The following is a 19,463-nucleotide window of genomic DNA, read 5'->3' as shown; positions in this document are numbered from 1 at the left end:
GAGGGTTTGAGCAGCACGGACGCAGAGGGAGTCCTGCAGCCACGGAGTGACTGCGGCCTCCCTATCCTCAGAGCAGAGGCAGAGGAACCCAAATGAAGACGGAACAATGCTGGAAAATATATTCAAAGGATGACACAAGGACTTTTGTGCTTTTTTTGGTCACTTACTCGAAAACAGCATGGAACTGGTTTCACCTAGTCTGTGGCATTTCCTCTGGTGATGCAAAGGAAAGCCTGGCTTCCTCAAAATTTTCAATCAAGAACAGATCCGTTTCCTCATTTCCCTCCAAGACTCGCAGATACGTCTCACTTTCACTGCAAACTATAAACAACACTCTTAATGGGCTGCAAAAAAAAGTCTTAATTACTTTGGCTTTAATTAAAGATGATGTGGTGGAATTCATTTATTTCCAATATATTTCAGTTAAGTACATCATGTTGCACTTACTGTAATTGTAGCAGTGTCTGTACACACTTTCTTCACTAATTCTGCCCACACTGTGAGTCAGCACCGACTAAATTGCCAGGTTAAGGACGGATTGTCCCCCTTTCAGTCTGTTTAGGCCATAAATTAGGCAAAAGAGAGATGATCCTTTACCTTTTCACACTCCCTAATTGTCTGTTCGTATGTGTACTCTGCTCTCCTCTGCTTCTCTTGCTGGTCTCTTCTTCTATAATCATGTTCGGTTCATCTTGTCTCACTCAGTTACAGCACAAATATATATCAGAATCTACTGTAATTATTATTATTATTCTTTTGGTCAGGTTTGTACTTGCTCTGTCACAACCTGGAGTGACTTAAGCAGCAGCAGCAGGTGGCGTTCAGGTGCTACAGCTGGCTGTGGGTGACGCCAGGTTTGACCTACACAGTCCACCTGTTGGAGCTGATGGTTCATTGGTTAATGTGACAGTGAGGGTTGCAGAATCAGTTTGGCAATTTACATTCATATGAAATGTAACATGTTATTGGTATTAAAAAAAAAATTGAAGTTTCTATCAAGTTTTCATGACATAAACAAGTTTTCCACTTGAAAAAAGTGGTCAGATTTGTTTTTAGCAAATCCTAATTTTCCCAAATTAGCTGAGCTACTCCACAATCAATGCCCACATTCTGGGTGGAGAAAGTGAAAGAACATCTCATTACCACCACTGTGGTGCTCTTGAGAAGGCCCTGAGCCCCAAATTACATCTACAAACACATTCAATTACAGTGGGCTCAACTCCAAACACCCTAATTAACTACAATGGTCAGAATCTAAGTCACTTTTATTGATCACTGAATAAAGAAAGTTGACACTGTTAAAAAAAATAAGATGGAGACCTTTGTGCAATAAAGTCATAAAGCTCAAAGTGGACTTCCCAGTAAGTATTTCTATACTAAAAAAAAAAACTGCTGAGTTCACGAGTAATGTGCCTTTATTATCAGATTCTTAAAAAGTGACACCAGAAAATAAGAACAAGTGCATTTCCGTGCACTTTCCTGCAACAACAAATAAAGAAATACAACGAAATAAAGAATTACTTCAAAACTTTGTTCAATAACTGGCATACTGAATGTGAAATAACTGGTAAAAACTGGGTGGATCAGGCTCCAGTGCATTTATATCACACGTGTAACAACGTGGTGAAGAATTTGGATGCTGTTTCAGTCAGATGTCGCAGTCATCAAGATCTGCTCATTTCCACGGAGTCGCCAACAGTTGGGCTGAGCTAGATTCTAGTGGAGGTGAACTGAAATGCAAAAAGGCTGCAGGGGAAGCCTGACAATAATGTATCAACAGTCTGCTGGTGCACAGGATGCCAGCCTGGACAGAGAAAGTGATTGGCTACATATTAAAAATAACTCTTATCTGGCCAGATACACTTGGCACCCTGAAATAGGAGAGTGGAGATAAAAAGGCTGGTATTCTTTTTAATGTTCATCCAGTGAGAGTTAAAATACCCTCGAATCATCTGCAATTAACAGTCTGCAGTTCAACCTCCTACTCAGAGTGTCATTTCTTCTCCAAAGCAAAATAAGAGTAAGGCTGCCAAAAAAAAAAAAAAAAAAAAGAGAGAGGAGCATTTTTGGGACACACAGCAGGAAATGGTGTCAGGATAGATAGATAGATAGATAGATAGATAGATAGATAGATAGATAGATAGAGCCAGAACTCTGTAATATATTCAGACATCCTGCAGATGGCGACACCTCTGCACATTTTCCCCATTAATGCCTCCTACCCAAATCACACATGTGAAATCTTCAAAAAGGTAGAGTCATGGAGTTCATGTGCTCATTAATATATATTTTCTGCCTATTTTCAGCACATTTTCAGTGCCGGTCACAAAATACTGTACCATGCATGTGACATCCGCTCTCCTGTGGCCCACCATCAAATTGGACATGCTCCAATGTGCCTGGAAAAGAAAGGGGACACGTTCTGCCAAGTCTGTTGGATTGGTTTGAGTGCATACTGACAAGAAAGACCTGGCGATACAGTAAGAAGGTGACAGTATTAAAGATATGAACACTGTTGTGCACAGGAAGTAACAGAGGTGTTTGTCTCCTTTAACAGTGCATATACACGCCATCCATCATGAGGGATGTGTTTCTTTTCCCTTGATTCATCGGGAAATCCTGCCAGTTGGATCCTCTCCCAGTCATTACTAACAAGCCTCTCATACCCCTTCATTTCCTGATTTCTTTTTTATTTTCTCCATAACATCCTCGTGTTGTGCCAATGCTGAATATTTGGTATTGTGACTAGTCTCTGCGGACCTCCTGACTGACAGAGTTCAGACATCACCACTTCCACTGGCGGCCATATTATCTTCTGTCAGTCCATGGCTGTTGCTAAGTAACTTGGAAATGTCTATGCCAGCTGTCAGCATCTCAGTCACAGTTATTTACAAATTACGCTTTTTTACTGCTGTGATCGCATTGAGGACCCATAATTCAACCACACCGCAGTATAGTTTAATAGCTATGGTTTCGGATAAATTCAGATGAAACCCATGGGGATATTTGGGAAGGAGATTTTCCATGAAAAATCTGCATACAGTTAACAAAAGGGTGAGGTATTTGAGAGAATAATGTCAGCAAAGATCACCCTATGAGCAAGCAAAGTTCACTGGTGTTCTGCTATTCATAAGCCCTGAAGAAAAGCCTACACACTTTTTTTTAAAGCTGGACAGGAAATGCCACTTTGATGATAACCAGCAGTGAATATCTGCAGAAAAACACCTCGAGACAATACTGAACCAAAACTACAGATAATAAAAGCATGTCTTGTTGTGTGCGTAATAAGTGCTACTTAAATTTAACTGTGTTAAATGTGAAAACTAGATTTGATGTTTCCTTGTATACTCCATAAGTTTTGTGCTGGCCGGCTGGCTGAATGAATGCAAAAACAACATGAAGCTGTTTTTTTGCTCTGCTTCAAGTTATGTGTAAAGAGCTGTGTTCAAAGGGAAAAACTACGTGTGTCACAGGTGAATGGGGAAGTGACTCCACTGAAATATCTGGCAGCTCCTGCAGGTACCATGAAAGCATCACCTGCAGAACTGGAGTTTCCGGAGTGATACGGAAAGAGGAAAAAGAGAGTGTGTGTGCGTACAAATGTTTGTGAATGACACAAATCTTAACAGACGTGCTCCTTTGTAGAGGTGCTCTTGGGTCCAAGAGCTTCATTCATCCTACTGGGATGTGGATTTTCTGTGGGCCCCTGGAATAATCACCATCTCTCACGCCACCAACAGTCCTACACCAAAAACAACTACATAACTGCATTTTAAGATCTGTGCTGATTTGTAGTTTGTGTTAGTTTAGCTACATTTTTAGTGGTAGAATTTTACAAGTACTCAAATTACTGAAAAATGTGCAACTTTTAAGGGAACCTAAGGATTTTGGGTTCCCTGAAGGTATGGGGTTCCATCCTCAGCAGGCCAGAGTGCATCCCTGGTAGGACGTGAAGGATGTGAGGGACGCACACAATCCCCTGCACCTGCCATTTACCACCCTGGAGAAGTCGCGGTCGGAAAAAGCCGAGTTCAGCCGAACACAGAACGAACCCCCTCCCTCCTCAATCCTCCTCTTTCAGTCGTGGTGCAAGCAGCCATGTTGCCGCGAGCTTGTTCCGGTATCAGGGCAGGATCGTGCGCATAGACTGCATTCGGGCGCAGCTCCTCGCCTCTCTCCCCCTGTCGCCCGTGACACGCTCCTCCTAACAAGAAAACCCCAGTTTACCGATAATGGATTTTACAACTTGATGATTCCTCCTTCAGTCGTCTGGTCACGGGAATAACAGCGGTCGGTGTTCCGACAGGACGAACTGGTATATCGCCACACTGCAGTGCAGCACTGGTGAACGACCTTATTCCAATCACGCAACACAAGGAAGAGCGCCGGTGATTTCCGTGGATTTTGAGTTTTGTGGGTTGCTCTGTGGCAGTCACCGCCGCTGCGGCCGCAGGGTAATAAGCTAACTAGCTAGCTTTGCTGCGAAAGAAACACTGAATTAGCTAGCTACATTGGCTAATATTGACCAGCCAGTTAGCTAGCGCAACAAATTAATTCGTGTTTCCCACCTGCCATGTGACCATTTTACATGGTGCTGCTTTTATTTTTTCGGATACACTACCCCGAATATCTCACTGGGAACATTTTGAATTGTTTTGTGTGAGTTGGGAAGGTCGAGACCTCGCCGGGAATAACTTTGGCCTGAAAGTTTGTAGACCCTGGACCTGGTTTAAAACCTGAAAGGAAACGTCTTTGCCACGAAAAAAGAAAAACAGACGTCGACACTGCGCTATGAAAACGACGCTGGACAAAAACTAGTTGTAGATTTCGGCGACAGTTTGGGCTTCCTTAGACGTTAGTTAGCAACCTTACAGGTTAGCATGTTAGCACCTAATTGAACCTTGTCTTGTTCAATACAACCATTGCCCAACTTTTCTTCAAGCTAGCCCAAGTAGCTAGCTGGCCAAAACGTCAAAGCATCGGGCTGATAGCTCGCTGGTCACCATCGACGCTGATACATGCTAATTGGGAACTGAATGTTTTTACACCTAGACCGAAGCTAAAGAAGATATTTGCCTTTTCCTGTTTTGTGATTGCTGGCAAACATGGGACGTGCGGTTGCTGCTAGCTAGTTTCTAGCTAGCTGGCTAACTCGGCTAGCCGCTGATGTGGGATTCAACTTGTTGATTCACGGGCTATCTGTCGTGCTGCTAGCTGGCTAGCACTGGACATCTGTTGGAAATTTCCCTCTACCATCAACTACACAGGGCTTAAATGCACAATAGACACTGAAGAGTCGTTCTTGTTTCACCGTTCCTTTCCCCTTTTTGGCAACTTCAAATCTTTCAAAAATGTCAACAAGGATACCACTGGTGCAAGTTATTGAAAATTCGACTGGGCAGGTAAGACGTACATCAAATATAATTCTCCAAAATAATGTTACAGATGATATTTATTCACATATGTACTTTATTTCGAAATCTGCTGCAGATAGGGCCCCTAGTTAGCCTTCCAGTGTCTCTGCTTGTCCCTTTGCTTTTTCTCTGTCTCTGTTGTCTTTGCCATGCAGCAGTGATTCACCAGCTTGCCTACGCACTCATACTGGATTTCCCACTCCTTGCAGAACAGAAGAACAAATTTAGGTTTCTGTTTAGTCTGTGTGTTGGGGCATGTCCTCCTACTTGACTCTTCATTACTCTGACCTGTTGCAATACACACAATCCTGTCAGGCAGTTCCACGCGAATTCTATACAGCTGACAGGAGAGAAACCCAGCATCCCCATATTATCCAGATGCATTACCATTTCACCATAGTACATGAGTATATTACCAGTGTTTGATATGTACCCCTGGCCATTGGAAACACTCATAATCCATTGTTTAAAGTGTGAAAACAATCAAGTGGTGTTTGGGAGATCCCCCTTTTCCAAGAGAGAAGAAGGTTGATTTTAGTTGGAGGCTTGTTTTTACCGTTTAATATTGGTGTGTAACTTCTGTAGTGCAAGCATGCCCTTAAAGTTCCCTGAATTTCAATCTTTTTGGTGCAAATGCAAACTTGTAAGAAACAAGAGCTATCTTTCATTGATTACTAAATAGATTTTACACAGTACAGGGGGTGATTGAAGGCTCTCACAAAGAATACACATGCTCTCTTGACCTACAACAACTGACCCTTATCCAGAGGCCGTAGGGCTCCTAAACACACTGTAAATACCATTGATATATGTATCATATTGCAAAGGACTTTGGGAGCTGTAGATTCAAAGAGATTGTGTATTTCACACTTACATGTTAGTTGACTAGAAAAACACCTTGGTAGTGTACTTAAAAGTTTAAAGTACAAAGGAACTCTTCGACTGTGCTCTGTGAATCATTATTAGAAGGCCGGAACAAAGCCCTTGCTTCTACGACTAGAGTATCTGTCTCAATATTGTTGACACTTTTATCTGTAGATTCATTGTTGTTGTGAAAAACCACATGCACTCACATGAAAACCATTATAGTTTCTGATACAGACTATGACTTGCATTACTTGGACAGCTGTTGACAAGAATCATGTGTTGAAAAATCTCTTAAGAGCATTGGATGGAAAAATTTGTGTCTGCATGTCAGCAGAGTAGCCAGTGGATGATGTCGGCACGTGTGCAGGGCTAAATGCATTTCTATATTTGTGTTGCTTGAGTTTCTATAGGTATATTAACGTAGCTGCTGTGAGTATTGTGTAGTATGATATTGTTTTAGCAGTTGGTGAGCAGTTTTCATGAATATAGCAACATACATAGAGCAAACATGATCATTTAGAGGAGCATTATTAAATGGTGATTTTTCAATCTGTCCCAAGAGCTGCACCCTCTGTCAAACAGTTTTCTACATGAAACACTGAAAGCCCAACCCAGGTGTGTAAACTGTTCCTGCACAGAGCCAACCAGACTGCAGAATTGCTCTTACCAGCCTGCACAGAAACCTGTTGGTGCTGGAGACTCAAAAGGTCAAAAGATTTAGTCTGTCTTCACCTCTTGTACTAATGAAATGCTGACGGAAGTTGTCTGTTGATACCATGATCTCACTGCGATCTCACAGGACACACGCTGCTGTGTGTGTGCTGGCTTATCTCACGGAATGGATCACAACTTCTATTAGAGTGTACAGGACAGTAGATTATTAGACTGGTATGTATGTAGTTAGGTAGGTAGGTAAGTGTTGGCAAAGAAGTACACACACAGAGTGACACATCTATATTCTTATGTGGCTACACCCTTACCTGGAACTGCGGTCATAAACAATACAGTTGATTATATAACTCTTTGACTGTAGTACACACACACACACACACACACACACACACACACACACACTCACACAGAGGGCCTCTCCATATCCAAATAAGGTTGATGTCATAATTAAAGTTTGGCGTATTTTTAACATATTGGTATAACGCTCATGTGAGCATTAACCTTGAATATTAGCAAACATCCATTAAATTCAATGAGACCACTGTTTTAGCCTTTGCAGAGGGTCCTGGCAAAGAACAGACAAAACAATAACAGTCTATCAGAAAAGTTATACCTGGCTCTTCAACATTGTCCAACAGCACAATGTGATGGCCAATGAAATACTTGCAAGCGTGTTTATTGGTTAGAATACCCTGTAGTGTGTAATGTGCGGCATTTGTCCACACGCCAAATGATGCTTGTAGGGAGATGAACTGCTGCTGTGATAGCTCTGAACAGTTGCACACTCAAGCAAGAGTATAAAACCGAAGTCCAGTATCTTGTTGATTAATAACCCTCAAGCTGTACTTCCTGGTCGGCCTTGTTTGTGTACCCTTTAGATACACACCTGTACCAATAGAGGCCCTTTTGTTGTTTTGCTGTTGTTGGTCTGAATGCACCCTTACTCATCCTACAGTACCAAGTGAGGATTTAGGGGTGAAAGAAAAATGTTTGGGGTCATGGTAAGTCCTTAGCTGGGTTTGTAGGCAAAAGGTCATGGATGGGTACTGTCACACAAACACAGTCTATATTAAAGGCCACATATAGAAAGCCTTTGGTGTCGGGTCTCGAGATACAAGACGAAATGTCACCAAGCATGAAGACAGGCTCAATGTTGACATGACACACTCTTTTCCGATCGCAGACTTCAGTGTTATATTTTGATCTGGCAATTCAGTGTGCTGCTTGATAAAAGCAGACATCCTATATATATATATATATATATATATATATATATATATATATATATATATATATATATATATATATATATATATATATATATATATATAGACTGCTTAACTGGAATATATATATATATATATATATATATATATATATATATATATATATATATATATATATATATAGACTGCTTAACTGGAATGGAGGGGCTGTTTATTGTAATATTTCACATCAGGTTAGCCCAATAGTGATTTGCTGGAGGTGGATAGAAAGTTTGCATGCCCTTTTTACAGATGTCAGATTTTCTTAAAATTTCACAATTTGCTTCAGGGGGCTTTACAATCTCTCCACCATGACAACCCCTGTCCTTAAACCCACACAGGTTAGAGCCACAGAGGAGGGATTCAAATATTGATGGAAATATTGATGGAAAAAAACACAGACCGACAAACTAAGCTGTAAGTTAGTGGTAACTAATGGTAACTTAGTCAGTATCTTTTACTATGCAAAAAGGATTTGCATAGTAAAAGATACTGACTAAGACAGGCTGCCACCCTGCCATCATAAACAGGTGCTGGACACATATAAGAAAGCTGTGAAATGTAGATAGGCTAAGTGACTTGTGACATCTCTCGGAGTTCTGACAGTGTGAAATTGCAGTTATGTCGAGTGACTTTGATCTGTCATGTTACACAAGGTTTGGTTCTGGCTTTTAGTTTGAGGAACCTCTTTGAATATGACACTCATTATCAGTGTGACAACAGATCGTTGTAGGTTCAGTGATAAAGAAGCTTTTTTTAACATACAAAGTACAACGTATGCCGTCTGAGAAGCCATTTGCAATTAAATTATTGCAGTAAATTGGTCCAAAATGTGATGCTGCATAACTTGTGTTAACATGCTTGCTGTAGGTTTGCACTCTTTGTCCACTTCCCCAGACACAATCTCTTGATTGTCTGATTTCCTGTTTTACAATGTTCCCTCTCTATTCATTGAGCCACGTCTTCTGAAAAGACAGACTAATGCAGCCAGAAATACTGGTCTGCCTCTTCAATTGTTACTTCATCCTCCATTTCATTGTTTGGGTAGTTGCACACTAGTCGAGCAAACTGGATCCTCCCCACATGGAGGTGTCATGGGTTTGAACCATTAATTTGTCCAAGTGAGACATTTCCTCATTGTAGAAGCCATGTAGGGGAAACAAGAAACTAACAAGGACTTGATTTGAGTGTTCACATTGGATTAACCCAAGAATTATTTATTCTAGACAGTCCGTCCCCAATGGAAATATAACAAGGAACAAGGAAATGAAGCAGAAATGCAAGGTGGCCCATATAAAGGCCTGCCTTACCTGCCCGGTGTAATTCAAGTGACACCAGCAATCTCAGTCCTTCACTAAAGGCAAGGCAAAGGCCCGTCAAAAACTTGGAAAATGATGGGAACCATTGGCCCTGAGCTGAAGTCACCTTTCCAAGATAGCTCACTGTGCAGTCTTCTTTTATACCAAACTAATGATTGCTGTTTAATTCCGCCTACGAGTATAAACTTGGCCTCACTGAAAATTATCCTGCTTGTACGCTACTTTATCAAGCAGGAAAAACGGGGATGGGATCTGTGGGATTCCTGTGGGACGGTAGGACTATTACATTTTACTGGAGGGCTTGGTACCAGATGGGAATAAGGAGAATCATCTGACAGTAATTTTATGCACCGCAACGGGAGAAGCCTCCACATTCTCATATAAACACTTAAAAGCATTGCCTATCTTGTTAAGACTTAGCTGGGACCTTCAAGCTGCCTGATTATCATAGCTAGATGTAGTTATCTGCAACCTAAAGATAAAATTTATTGTTATTGTTGTTATTTCTAAATTTCATGACTGCAACATGTCTCATAAAAGTTTGGACAGGGTTCAGAAAAAGACGGGGGAAATTTGTGTAATGCTCAAAAAGCACCTGGTTGGAACATTCCACAAGCAAACAGGTTAATTGGTCACGGGATTGTGTAAAGGCCATTACTACATGAGCCTAGGAACACTTCACAAAAACAGTTGTCAGTAAACAGTTTGTCGCTTCATCTACAAGTTAAGACTCGACCATACAAATTAAGAGCCACATATCAACAACATCCGGAAACACTGCTGACTCCTCTGAGCCCAAGCTCATCAGAGATGATCTGACACAAAGTGGAAAAGTATGCAGACAAGTCCACATTTCATATAGTTTTTGGAAATAATGGATGTCGTTTTCTCTGGCTAAAGAGGTTAAGGTCCATCCAGATTATTAGTGCAAAGTACAAATGTCAGCATCTGTGATGGTATGGGGCTGTATTAGTGCCCATAGCATGGGTAACCTGCACATCTGTAAGGGCACCATTAATGCATCCAGGTGCCATCCTTTTCAGGGATGCCCCCATTTATTTCAGCAATACAACGCCAAGCTACATTCTGCATGTTACAACCGAGTGCCTGCACAGTGAAAGAGTGCAGGTACTGGACTGGCCTGCCTGCATCCAGACCTGCGGTGCATAATGAAGCTCAAAATACGACAACGCAGACCCTGGACAGTTCAGCAACTGAAGTTGTATTTCAAACAGCAAAGGGAAAGACTTCAGCACGGAGTGTCCTCAGTTCCCAAATGCTTCCTGGGTGTTGTTAAAAGAGAAGGAGCTGTAACACTGTAGTAAACTTGTCCCTGTCCCAAGTTTTTTGGAACATGTTGCAAACATCAAATTCAGCATCAGTGTATATTTACAAAGAGACAATAAAGTTGATCAGTTTACACATTAAATATCTTCCCTTTGTTCTCAATTCAGTTGAGTACAGTTTGAAAAGGATTTACAAATCACTGCATTCTATGTTTATGTTTTATGCAACCTTTTTGGAATCAGGGTTGTATCTAAACACACAAACGTTATACTTACATCCAGTATTTCTCACCAAGGCATTAGTAGATTTTTTTTGAGATTTTAAATCCTCAGTCATCAAAAATGAGGCAAATTAACAATGCTTAAGATTTGTCTCACTCTAAAATGTATTTTCTATCACATGGCCTTTTCTTAGCTTGGTAAGAGAAATTACCTCTGAGTTCCAATTCATTTTTGCAGATTTATTTTCTGCTTCCTTCCATTCTCACATTTTCTTTCCCATTTTTGGAATGCAAATGCGATTGTTGAACTGGAGACATGTCAGGGGCAGTATCCGTATATTTATTTATGAAGTCAAAATCATAATGTATAAATCTTGTCATTCCTTGGCCCTAGTTTCCCGTCTTTACGGCTTTGACCTTTGTTACCTGCACTACGACTGAAAAGTTGACAAAGGGACGTTCAAAATGCTGTGAAGCACCACAGCAACAGAAGGCAAAGCAAACAGTGTATTGGAAATATGAGGTTAGCTGAGCACACTTTGATGTATTTCACCTGACACATTGGGAGTGTGAAAGCCTCACAGAGAATTTCCCAGCAAGCTGTTGGGCTGGAAATTACGTATAGATGAGAGAGAGAGGGACACTCTGAATGTGTGAGTGCATTGACAGACATTTTGCTGAAGACAGTTTATTTTTTTTAATATTCTGGTGTTCACCTTTTTTGCCTGTCTTCATTCATGCTCTCCTTGGGTCATCTTGTAAGCGATCTATAAAGCACACACACAGGCGCGCACACATGTACACGTTGCTGTTACGCCCAGGAAACCATAAATTATGCCTCTCTCCTTAGCAGACCAGTCACTAGGCAGATGAACAGAAAGACAAAACTAGCCAGGGCCCTAGCAACAGAGAACCTGCTGCAAACACACACACACACACACACACTCACACACACACACACACACACACACACACACACAAGATCATTCACTCCATCACATTCATATTTGTTCTTGCCAGCACACACACTAGCAGTCCTTCATTTTCCCCGCTCACACTGGCACATGCAGTTACTTGTTAATTGGATTGGAATTACATTTGGATTCACTGACTTCTGTTTGCCATTTATACCTGGAGCTCCAGTGGACACATAGATATAGGGCAGGCAGATGCTACCTGGGTGTTCAACCAGCAGTGCAGTGAAGTTCAGTGCTTTGTGTGGTGTGTATTGAATTGTGTAGAGGAGAACCGTAAAACAGGCCTTTCCTGTTGAGCCGAGTGGTAGGTGTGGCAACTAACTGTAGACCTGCGACTTCAAGGCCTTGATGTCATTTAGGTAAAGGCATGTGGACTCCTGTCTCACCGCTTCAAAGTAGTTTGGTCTCTCTATTTTGTCCTCTGGTGTCAGTCTGTTGTTAGTGTTTGGATTTCTCTTCTTGTGATCAAATGTGTATGTTTTGATGTCCAGGAAAGGTCACATGAATACATTGGGGACTTGATTAAATTGTCACAGATTAGATTAAGTACAAGCCAAGAGTACACACCAAGGTTCTTTGTTTTGTTTTTTTTAGTTTGTAGCCTTTCTATTAGCCTCTGGAGGATAAACTGTGTGCAGTAAAACTGACACATTACCTTATATATTGGTCATTGTCTAAGATCAATGCACATTTTCAAGAAGTGCTTTTAAGTACACAGCTACTGGTAAACATTCAAGCCTCCATTGTGCCCTCAGTGCTGCACCCAAGAAGTAGTAATCTGGCTTATTCTCCAAAACACATTTCCCAAGGCTAAGGCAGTCTTTGTCAGAGGTGTTTGTTGTGGCGTTACTCACACTACAACTTGATTCACCCACTTGACAGTTTTTGAAACAAAGCTGGTTTAAAATGCTTTGACTAGCCCAAGCTGTTGCCCAGTTTGATTCTGAGGCTTTAACCTGGGTCCCTTTACCTCTCGGATCCAGCAGGATTAGCTGTATCCAGTGGAGGAAACGCTCTGATCTCTGCTGAGTCACACAGATTCAGAAATCCAGGCAGAGTGGAAACATTTGGTTAGTTGGGGTTCAAATCACGTAGCGGGAACTTGATCGGGCTAATAATTCTGATTATGGAGTGTACACCCAAACGCTGTTGCAGTCTTGCTACTTGAACCAAATTGCTTGATTGAATGTATCCACAAAGTCAAAGTGGGCTTTGTAATCACAAAACATCAAACCTAATTTATCTTTGATTATAATTTTCAGTATTTTCCACATTGCAAAGATTTTCTTTTGTACTGCCTTGGCTGTGATTTAACCATGCAACAAATGCATCGTGCTATTCATTAAGTCTCAAAACCATTATTTCATGGATCCCACATGAATGCCACATGAGTCCACATGATGAGACATGATAAGATACTTATTTCATAGATGCCCAAACAATAGTCATATTTACTCTGCCAATGTGCGGCATTAAATGAAATAACACTAGTGCTCTTATTTTTCCTTTGGTTGTTTTACTTTTAAAAGATTTGTTGCTATATCTAGATGTGTATTCATCAGCTTTTTATGTCTTCCACCATGTGAAAGCTACGCAGACCTGTTTACTGTGGCCTGCACTGACACACACACACACACACACACACACACACACAGTTGCATTGTAGTAGAACAAGACCACGCAAGGACGGGCTGTGCAGTGTGTCCCAACTGTGACAGCAACAGAGCAAACAGGAGCTCTGAATTGATTTGACACACACGTGTGCACACACACACACACACACACACACACACACACACAGACACACAGACACACACAGACACACACACAAATATACGCATACCTTGGGAGCTAGGGTAATCCAGTTAAAGAGAAAACACACACACACACACACACACACACACACACACACACGACTCTACATTCACAGCAAACTGAGACCCAGCGTGACACCACCTTGCTAAAGTAAGGGGCCTCTCACAGATTTACTTAGCCGTGTGTGTGTGTGTGTGTTTGTGTGTGTGCGTGCGTGTGCGTGTGTACACGTACATATACACACACTCCAGCTATACTGTACATAGATACTGTCCTGCAGAGTTTTAGAAGAGGTTACAAAGGAGCACAGCAGACGAGCTATAGTGTGATAGTTAAGGATAGACTGGGGTGTGGTTCAACTGGCACTGCTTTTGGCCTATAATGGTTTAGGTTAAACATAAAATGTTCGAAAATCTTCAACTGACCCCAATCAGTACTCAAGCCTCTATATGACCAACATGAGCAAATGTGACCATCAGCAAAAAAGATTGGCTATTTCACTATGCAGTAACATTTCTGTCAGGCATTTTGGCAACTTTGTAGCTTGTGTCCTTTTAATTTCCATCTCATCAGAGTGGTTGTTCACATGCGTACGCCAAAGTTATCCCCTGTTGGGATTTCCTTGTAATTAACTAGTAGTTCCAGTTGGTAGCTGTGGTTTCAGCTGTAATGGATGTTTTTATCTAAAAGTCACCATGTAGAAAGTAAATTGTGGTGGTTAAGAACAACAGCTCCTCTGTTAAGTCTGTTTTTTTTTTTTGACAATCGACTGATATGCCACTGTGTAGTAATATCAGGATACTTCACACTACACGCTCCTATTTAACCACATGAATCTCTTTGTCACGTGTCTTTTTTTTCTTGAAGCCTATCTTGCCTTTAAAGAGAGGCATAAATAGAAACATAAACATATGAATAGATGGGGAGGAAGAAAAAGAATGGTGGGGGGAGGAGGGAGGGAGGGAGGGAGAGAAAATGAAGGAAGGATGAAAGACTCACAAACCAACATTGAGATAGAGGGCAGGATTCAGCAAGCGACAAATCTCCATGGCAACACAGCCATCACGACCTAGAGTTGGGAGGTGTGTGTGTGTGTGTGTGTGTGTGTGTGTGTGTGTGTGTGTGTGTGTGTGTGTGTGTGTCCCACCCACAAATTTCAGTATAATGCAGCAGCTTTTTGTATGTGCTTGCATTGTGTGTCCAAGAAAGATACATAACATCTATAATATTGCAAAGTGTCAAATTGAGTTTGAGGATTGAATATTTAAAAAATGGTTTAAATATAAATATTTTTTATCTTTAAATTTGTTTAAAAAAAAAAAAAATCTCCTGCATAGGCCCATCTGTTTTATACTGGTTCAGTTTTACCTTGCCCAACACAGGAATATAAATGCTGAAAATTCCATTATAGTATCTTAGGTTGACACAGAGAGCTATGGCAATTTGAACAGCGGTGCTGCTGTCAAGGATCTTGGTGAGCAGGAGTTTTATAAAGCAAAAAAGAAAAGCTTAAGAAGTTTTTTCTACGAGTGCTACCCCCCTTTAAGTCAAGTAAAGCCCAATTGGACGGGATTAATTAATAAGCAGAATTTATAACATTAATAGTTAACAAGATTTGTGCTCATTAACTACTCTTATGTTTGTAGCAAATTGCAGCATGTGGATCTTTACAGACAATGCAGATTGTATGTCAAATGAGTTTTGTGAGGGCAGCCTATAGGCCTGACAGTAATCTTGATGTATCTGACATTGCGTTGTTTTTTTTCATCCTTTTGAACATACAGGTTTCCAGTTCGGACTGCATGTCAGTGTAATTTGCTCGCTAAAAACATTTCAGCTCTGTCATTATCGTCCACAGAATGTGTGGAGAATAGATTAAATTCAGTAGCAGCAGTGTTAAAAAGGGCACCTCAAAACTCAATGTGTTTATCTGGATTAGATCTTAATGATCGGAGAACCAATCAGAGAGTCATTTGGAGCTTTAATTAATGCTATTAGTGCTATGTTGAAATTACCCAGCTGTCTAAAAAAATCTTAACATTGTTTTGAATTATCATCACCACTTTTACTTGAAACATTTTTGATAATAACTCTTAGTGTATTGTTAGCCTTCTGTTGATTATAAATATGTTGTCCCGAACCCAGTCTGCCCCCCCATCCCCACAGATGACCCTCAAACCTTGGGGTAGTATGAAATAGGGGGAAACGGTCTCTGGCAGTGTGCAAGTGTTCAGACCTTTAGTTTAACCTCATAAATTGGTTTGCAGCTCATTACTCTTAAATTTAATTAAATTTGATATAGTTTTTCCCCCCACGGTTATAATTGTCTTCAGTGTTCCGCTGAGCTCTTCCTCTGAGTCTCCGATGACCGAAGTCGTCTTTGGGCAGGAAGCGACAGAGTTGTTAATTTGTAGTTAATTCTTTCAAATGAAAGGGAACAGTGTGATTACATTTAATTGTTAACTGCGGGTTGTGATGTAGCATTTAAAAAAACAATCATGTAAACACCATGTAATAATAGCTGCCAATGAGCCATCAGCTTTTTGGTTGCCAAAGTTGGCAGAAAGGATGCTGTATTTTAATTGTATATAATTGGAGTAATAATGGGTGTGTGTAATTATACCCCATATTTTCATTACACACATACAAAAATGGACATACATATGGACACATTTTGCACCATACAGTAAAAGTGTGCTTCAGCAGAGTAAACAATGAAAGACGCATTGGTTTTCAATTATGACTGCAGAATGAGGTAATGTAAGGCGAAGCAGTCTACTCAGCAGGGTGACAAACGGGCTGAAAGATCATCTGGAAGCCTCATCAGATTATAGCTGATAGTTGATCAATGGGATCTGGTGATGCTGACCGTTTTCAGCTTGGCCTGGTTTTTCATGTTCATATCTCAAAGTGTGTGTTTTTAAGATCTTCCCTCCTTTTATTATCCCTATTTGCCTTCCTACTGTTGATGACATGTTTGCCTATCTTGCATTTGGGTTGAGCTGTCTCTTGATAGTAATGTGTTGCACACACTTTGTGTGCAGCTCTACTTTAGAGTTACTTTTTGAATGGCACTGTGTAAAATTCCATCTGGTTGTATCTGAGTGGCTTCCTCCAGAACTCAGATTAGTAAAGGTCAGTGATAATGAGGCTTGAGTCAAAACACGACCAGTACTGCCTTGGATTAACATTGCTGCTTTGTGTGTGTGTGTGTGTGTGTGTGTGTGTGTGTGTGTGTGTGTGTGTGTGTGTGTGTGTGTGTGTGTGTCTCTGCATATGTGTTTTGGTCATGTGCACATGCTTGTGTTTGCAGTGTGGCAATAAATGGCTCTCAGCTGCAAACATCTTGTCAGTGACTTTCCATGTGTGTGTTGGGAGGGAGTCTGAATTGTTGGGCCGGATATAAACACTATGCTAATGGTCTTTCCACACGGTAGGCGAAGAACATCAAAGACTGTCTCCCCCATCTGACAGACTTGACACACGGTAACCAATGAACATGGGTTGAGAGCAAATTGCGCTTTGCTTTATTACATTTTGAGTGATGATTGCTGTAGAATCTGGCTGCAAATCAAGCTTCGAAATCACAAATAAATTGGAAACAAATGTAATTAAGACATCATCCAAGTCACTTCACTGAATTGCAAAATTAAAATCGAATCAGAAAAAGGAATCATTTTTTAAAGATAGAGAAGTAGCAATAGAAAGGCCAAAGCTTTTACCAGATACGTAAGCACATTCCTATGATTTAAAATAAAAGGATCTTTACAGAGAAATGTACATTTTCTTTGATGTCTGTAGACAAACCGAGCAGCTCATTTCTGTGTTGTGTGCTCTTATGTTCTGGTGGCAGAGTGGAGCTGAACACACACTCTAGCCTCTGCTGTCTGCATGTGGAAGTGCTGTATGAAGAAGACTGTCATGTATAAAGTAATCATGCTAGCCAGCCAAACCTGTTAAACTTTTGCACACAGCCTTCCTCATTGCTCCCAGTTCAGTGTCACCCGATGAGGTCAACCATGTTACATTTATGTGTCTTTGAGCCTTGTGTGTCCAATTTTACTACCTCCTCTGACCTCTCTTCTCAGGAGAGGTCCCTTCATCTGTTATGAATGTCATCAACAAACCATGTGTTTCACTCAAATATGTGTTCAACTCAGTGTTCAACTGCACTTTTCAGCCATTGTGAATATGTCAAATTAAGTTTCCTTTACTGGAGTATACTGGAATCTTACATTAGTAAATTCTTTGCTAAACTGCGCATGTTAGCAGTTTCAAGTTCATATTCATGAGTCACACGCTACATCAGAGAGTAATGTGAGAACAAAACAATGATGTCACTTATTGTCCTCCAACACGTCTATAATTATAACTGAGGGGAGAGAGGAGAGGTGTGTGTGTGTGTGTGTGTGTGTGTGTGTGCGCGCGCGCGTGTGTGTGCGCGCGTGTGTGCGTGCGTGCGTGCGTGTGTGTGTGTGTGTGTGTGTGTGTGTGTGTGTGTGCGCGCGTGCGTGTGTTGGGGGAGGGGGGTTGCTTAGCCTGCAGCTGCCCAAAAATGAAGGAAGAATCACAAGACAAAAATAGTCGGACATGAAAGAGGATAGGAGAGAAGACTAAAGAGTGGAGGACTGTGAAAGACGGAAAGAACTCCGAGCTAACACGCTTGAATTTTAACTTACTGTACTTTGTACAATGACTGTAGACTACATAATGAAAAGTTAAGCCTGCTGACTGCTGGGGGTTAGCCAAAGACTGAAAGTTTGTCTCTGTCTACTGACCTTCATTTCAGTTGTAGTGTAGTTGTACCCTGGTTAGGTGGTTAGGTTTCATTCAGCAGAGGAGAGCCTGAGTACCGCTTTCTTTGTCATAAAAGTGAATTCAAACTTGGTCAGTATAATCAAAAGTTAGGTTGTCCTGCACTGTCCTCATTATTTTCGACTTCCCTACATTACTTCATAAGGAGCTACATAAGGATAATAGAAGAGTCTGCTTAAAACTTGAATTTTAAATTCAGCTACTTGCTTTTTTACTCAGAAATAGCATGTTTTTAAAAAGTTTCCATGCTCCCATCTTTGTTAGCCCCAAAAAATTACATTCCTTTTAATATTCATCACTACATTAGGACACTGATGCACTCATGGTAACAAAACATCTGCTTTGTTACTGGATTGACTTATTGATCCCCTAATATCTCTGGCAAACAGCTCAGCAGCATCAAGCACAGGGGTACCGCTGTGTTGCGGCTGTGTTGTAGATTCAGTCTCCACTGCTACATCCATAAAGCTACACATACATGGGTTTTACTTACAGGTACATAATTGTGTAAATGGCACCTATTATGGATTTTTTTTAACATTGTTGGATTAGTTCTCTGTCTCAAGGCATAAACATCTCAAGTCGTGTCTTACAATACCTTAGGCTGGTCTTTACTTGCTAATAGTCGCACTGCATTCAATATTAAAGGAATTACGTTCACGTTGTCTTTAGTCAGCGTTGACATTGAATGGTCAACAGGTTGTGCAGGAAATCAGACAATGACTTTAACATACATTGTGGTAACTTTTCAGCACAAATGTGTCTGAATATTATAAATAGTAAATTGTCCAGTGGTGGACATAGATATGCTT

General features: G+C 40.9%; 1 protein-coding gene across 14 annotated transcripts in view; it reads left to right on the top strand.

Moving 5' to 3' along the window:
* The first annotated feature begins 4,079 nt into the window (after positions 1 to 4,079).
* mark2b (MAP/microtubule affinity-regulating kinase 2b) overlaps positions 4,080 to 19,463 on the top strand; it is a 52,743-nt gene continuing 37,359 nt past the window's right edge. For all 14 annotated transcript variants that reach the window (XM_076724312.1, XM_076724300.1, XM_076724313.1 and 11 more), the window contains exon 1: positions 4,080 to 5,402. In XM_076724312.1, coding sequence (XP_076580427.1) covers positions 5,352 to 5,402 — 51 coding nt within the window. In that variant the 5' untranslated portion in view covers positions 4,080 to 5,351. The remainder of the gene's footprint in view (positions 5,403 to 19,463) is intronic.

This window comes from Chaetodon auriga, chromosome 24, assembly GCF_051107435.1.
Source record: "Chaetodon auriga isolate fChaAug3 chromosome 24, fChaAug3.hap1, whole genome shotgun sequence".
NCBI classification, from domain to species: domain Eukaryota; kingdom Metazoa; phylum Chordata; class Actinopteri; order Chaetodontiformes; family Chaetodontidae; genus Chaetodon; species Chaetodon auriga.
This window is presented reverse-complemented; position numbering and strand designations above follow the sequence as displayed.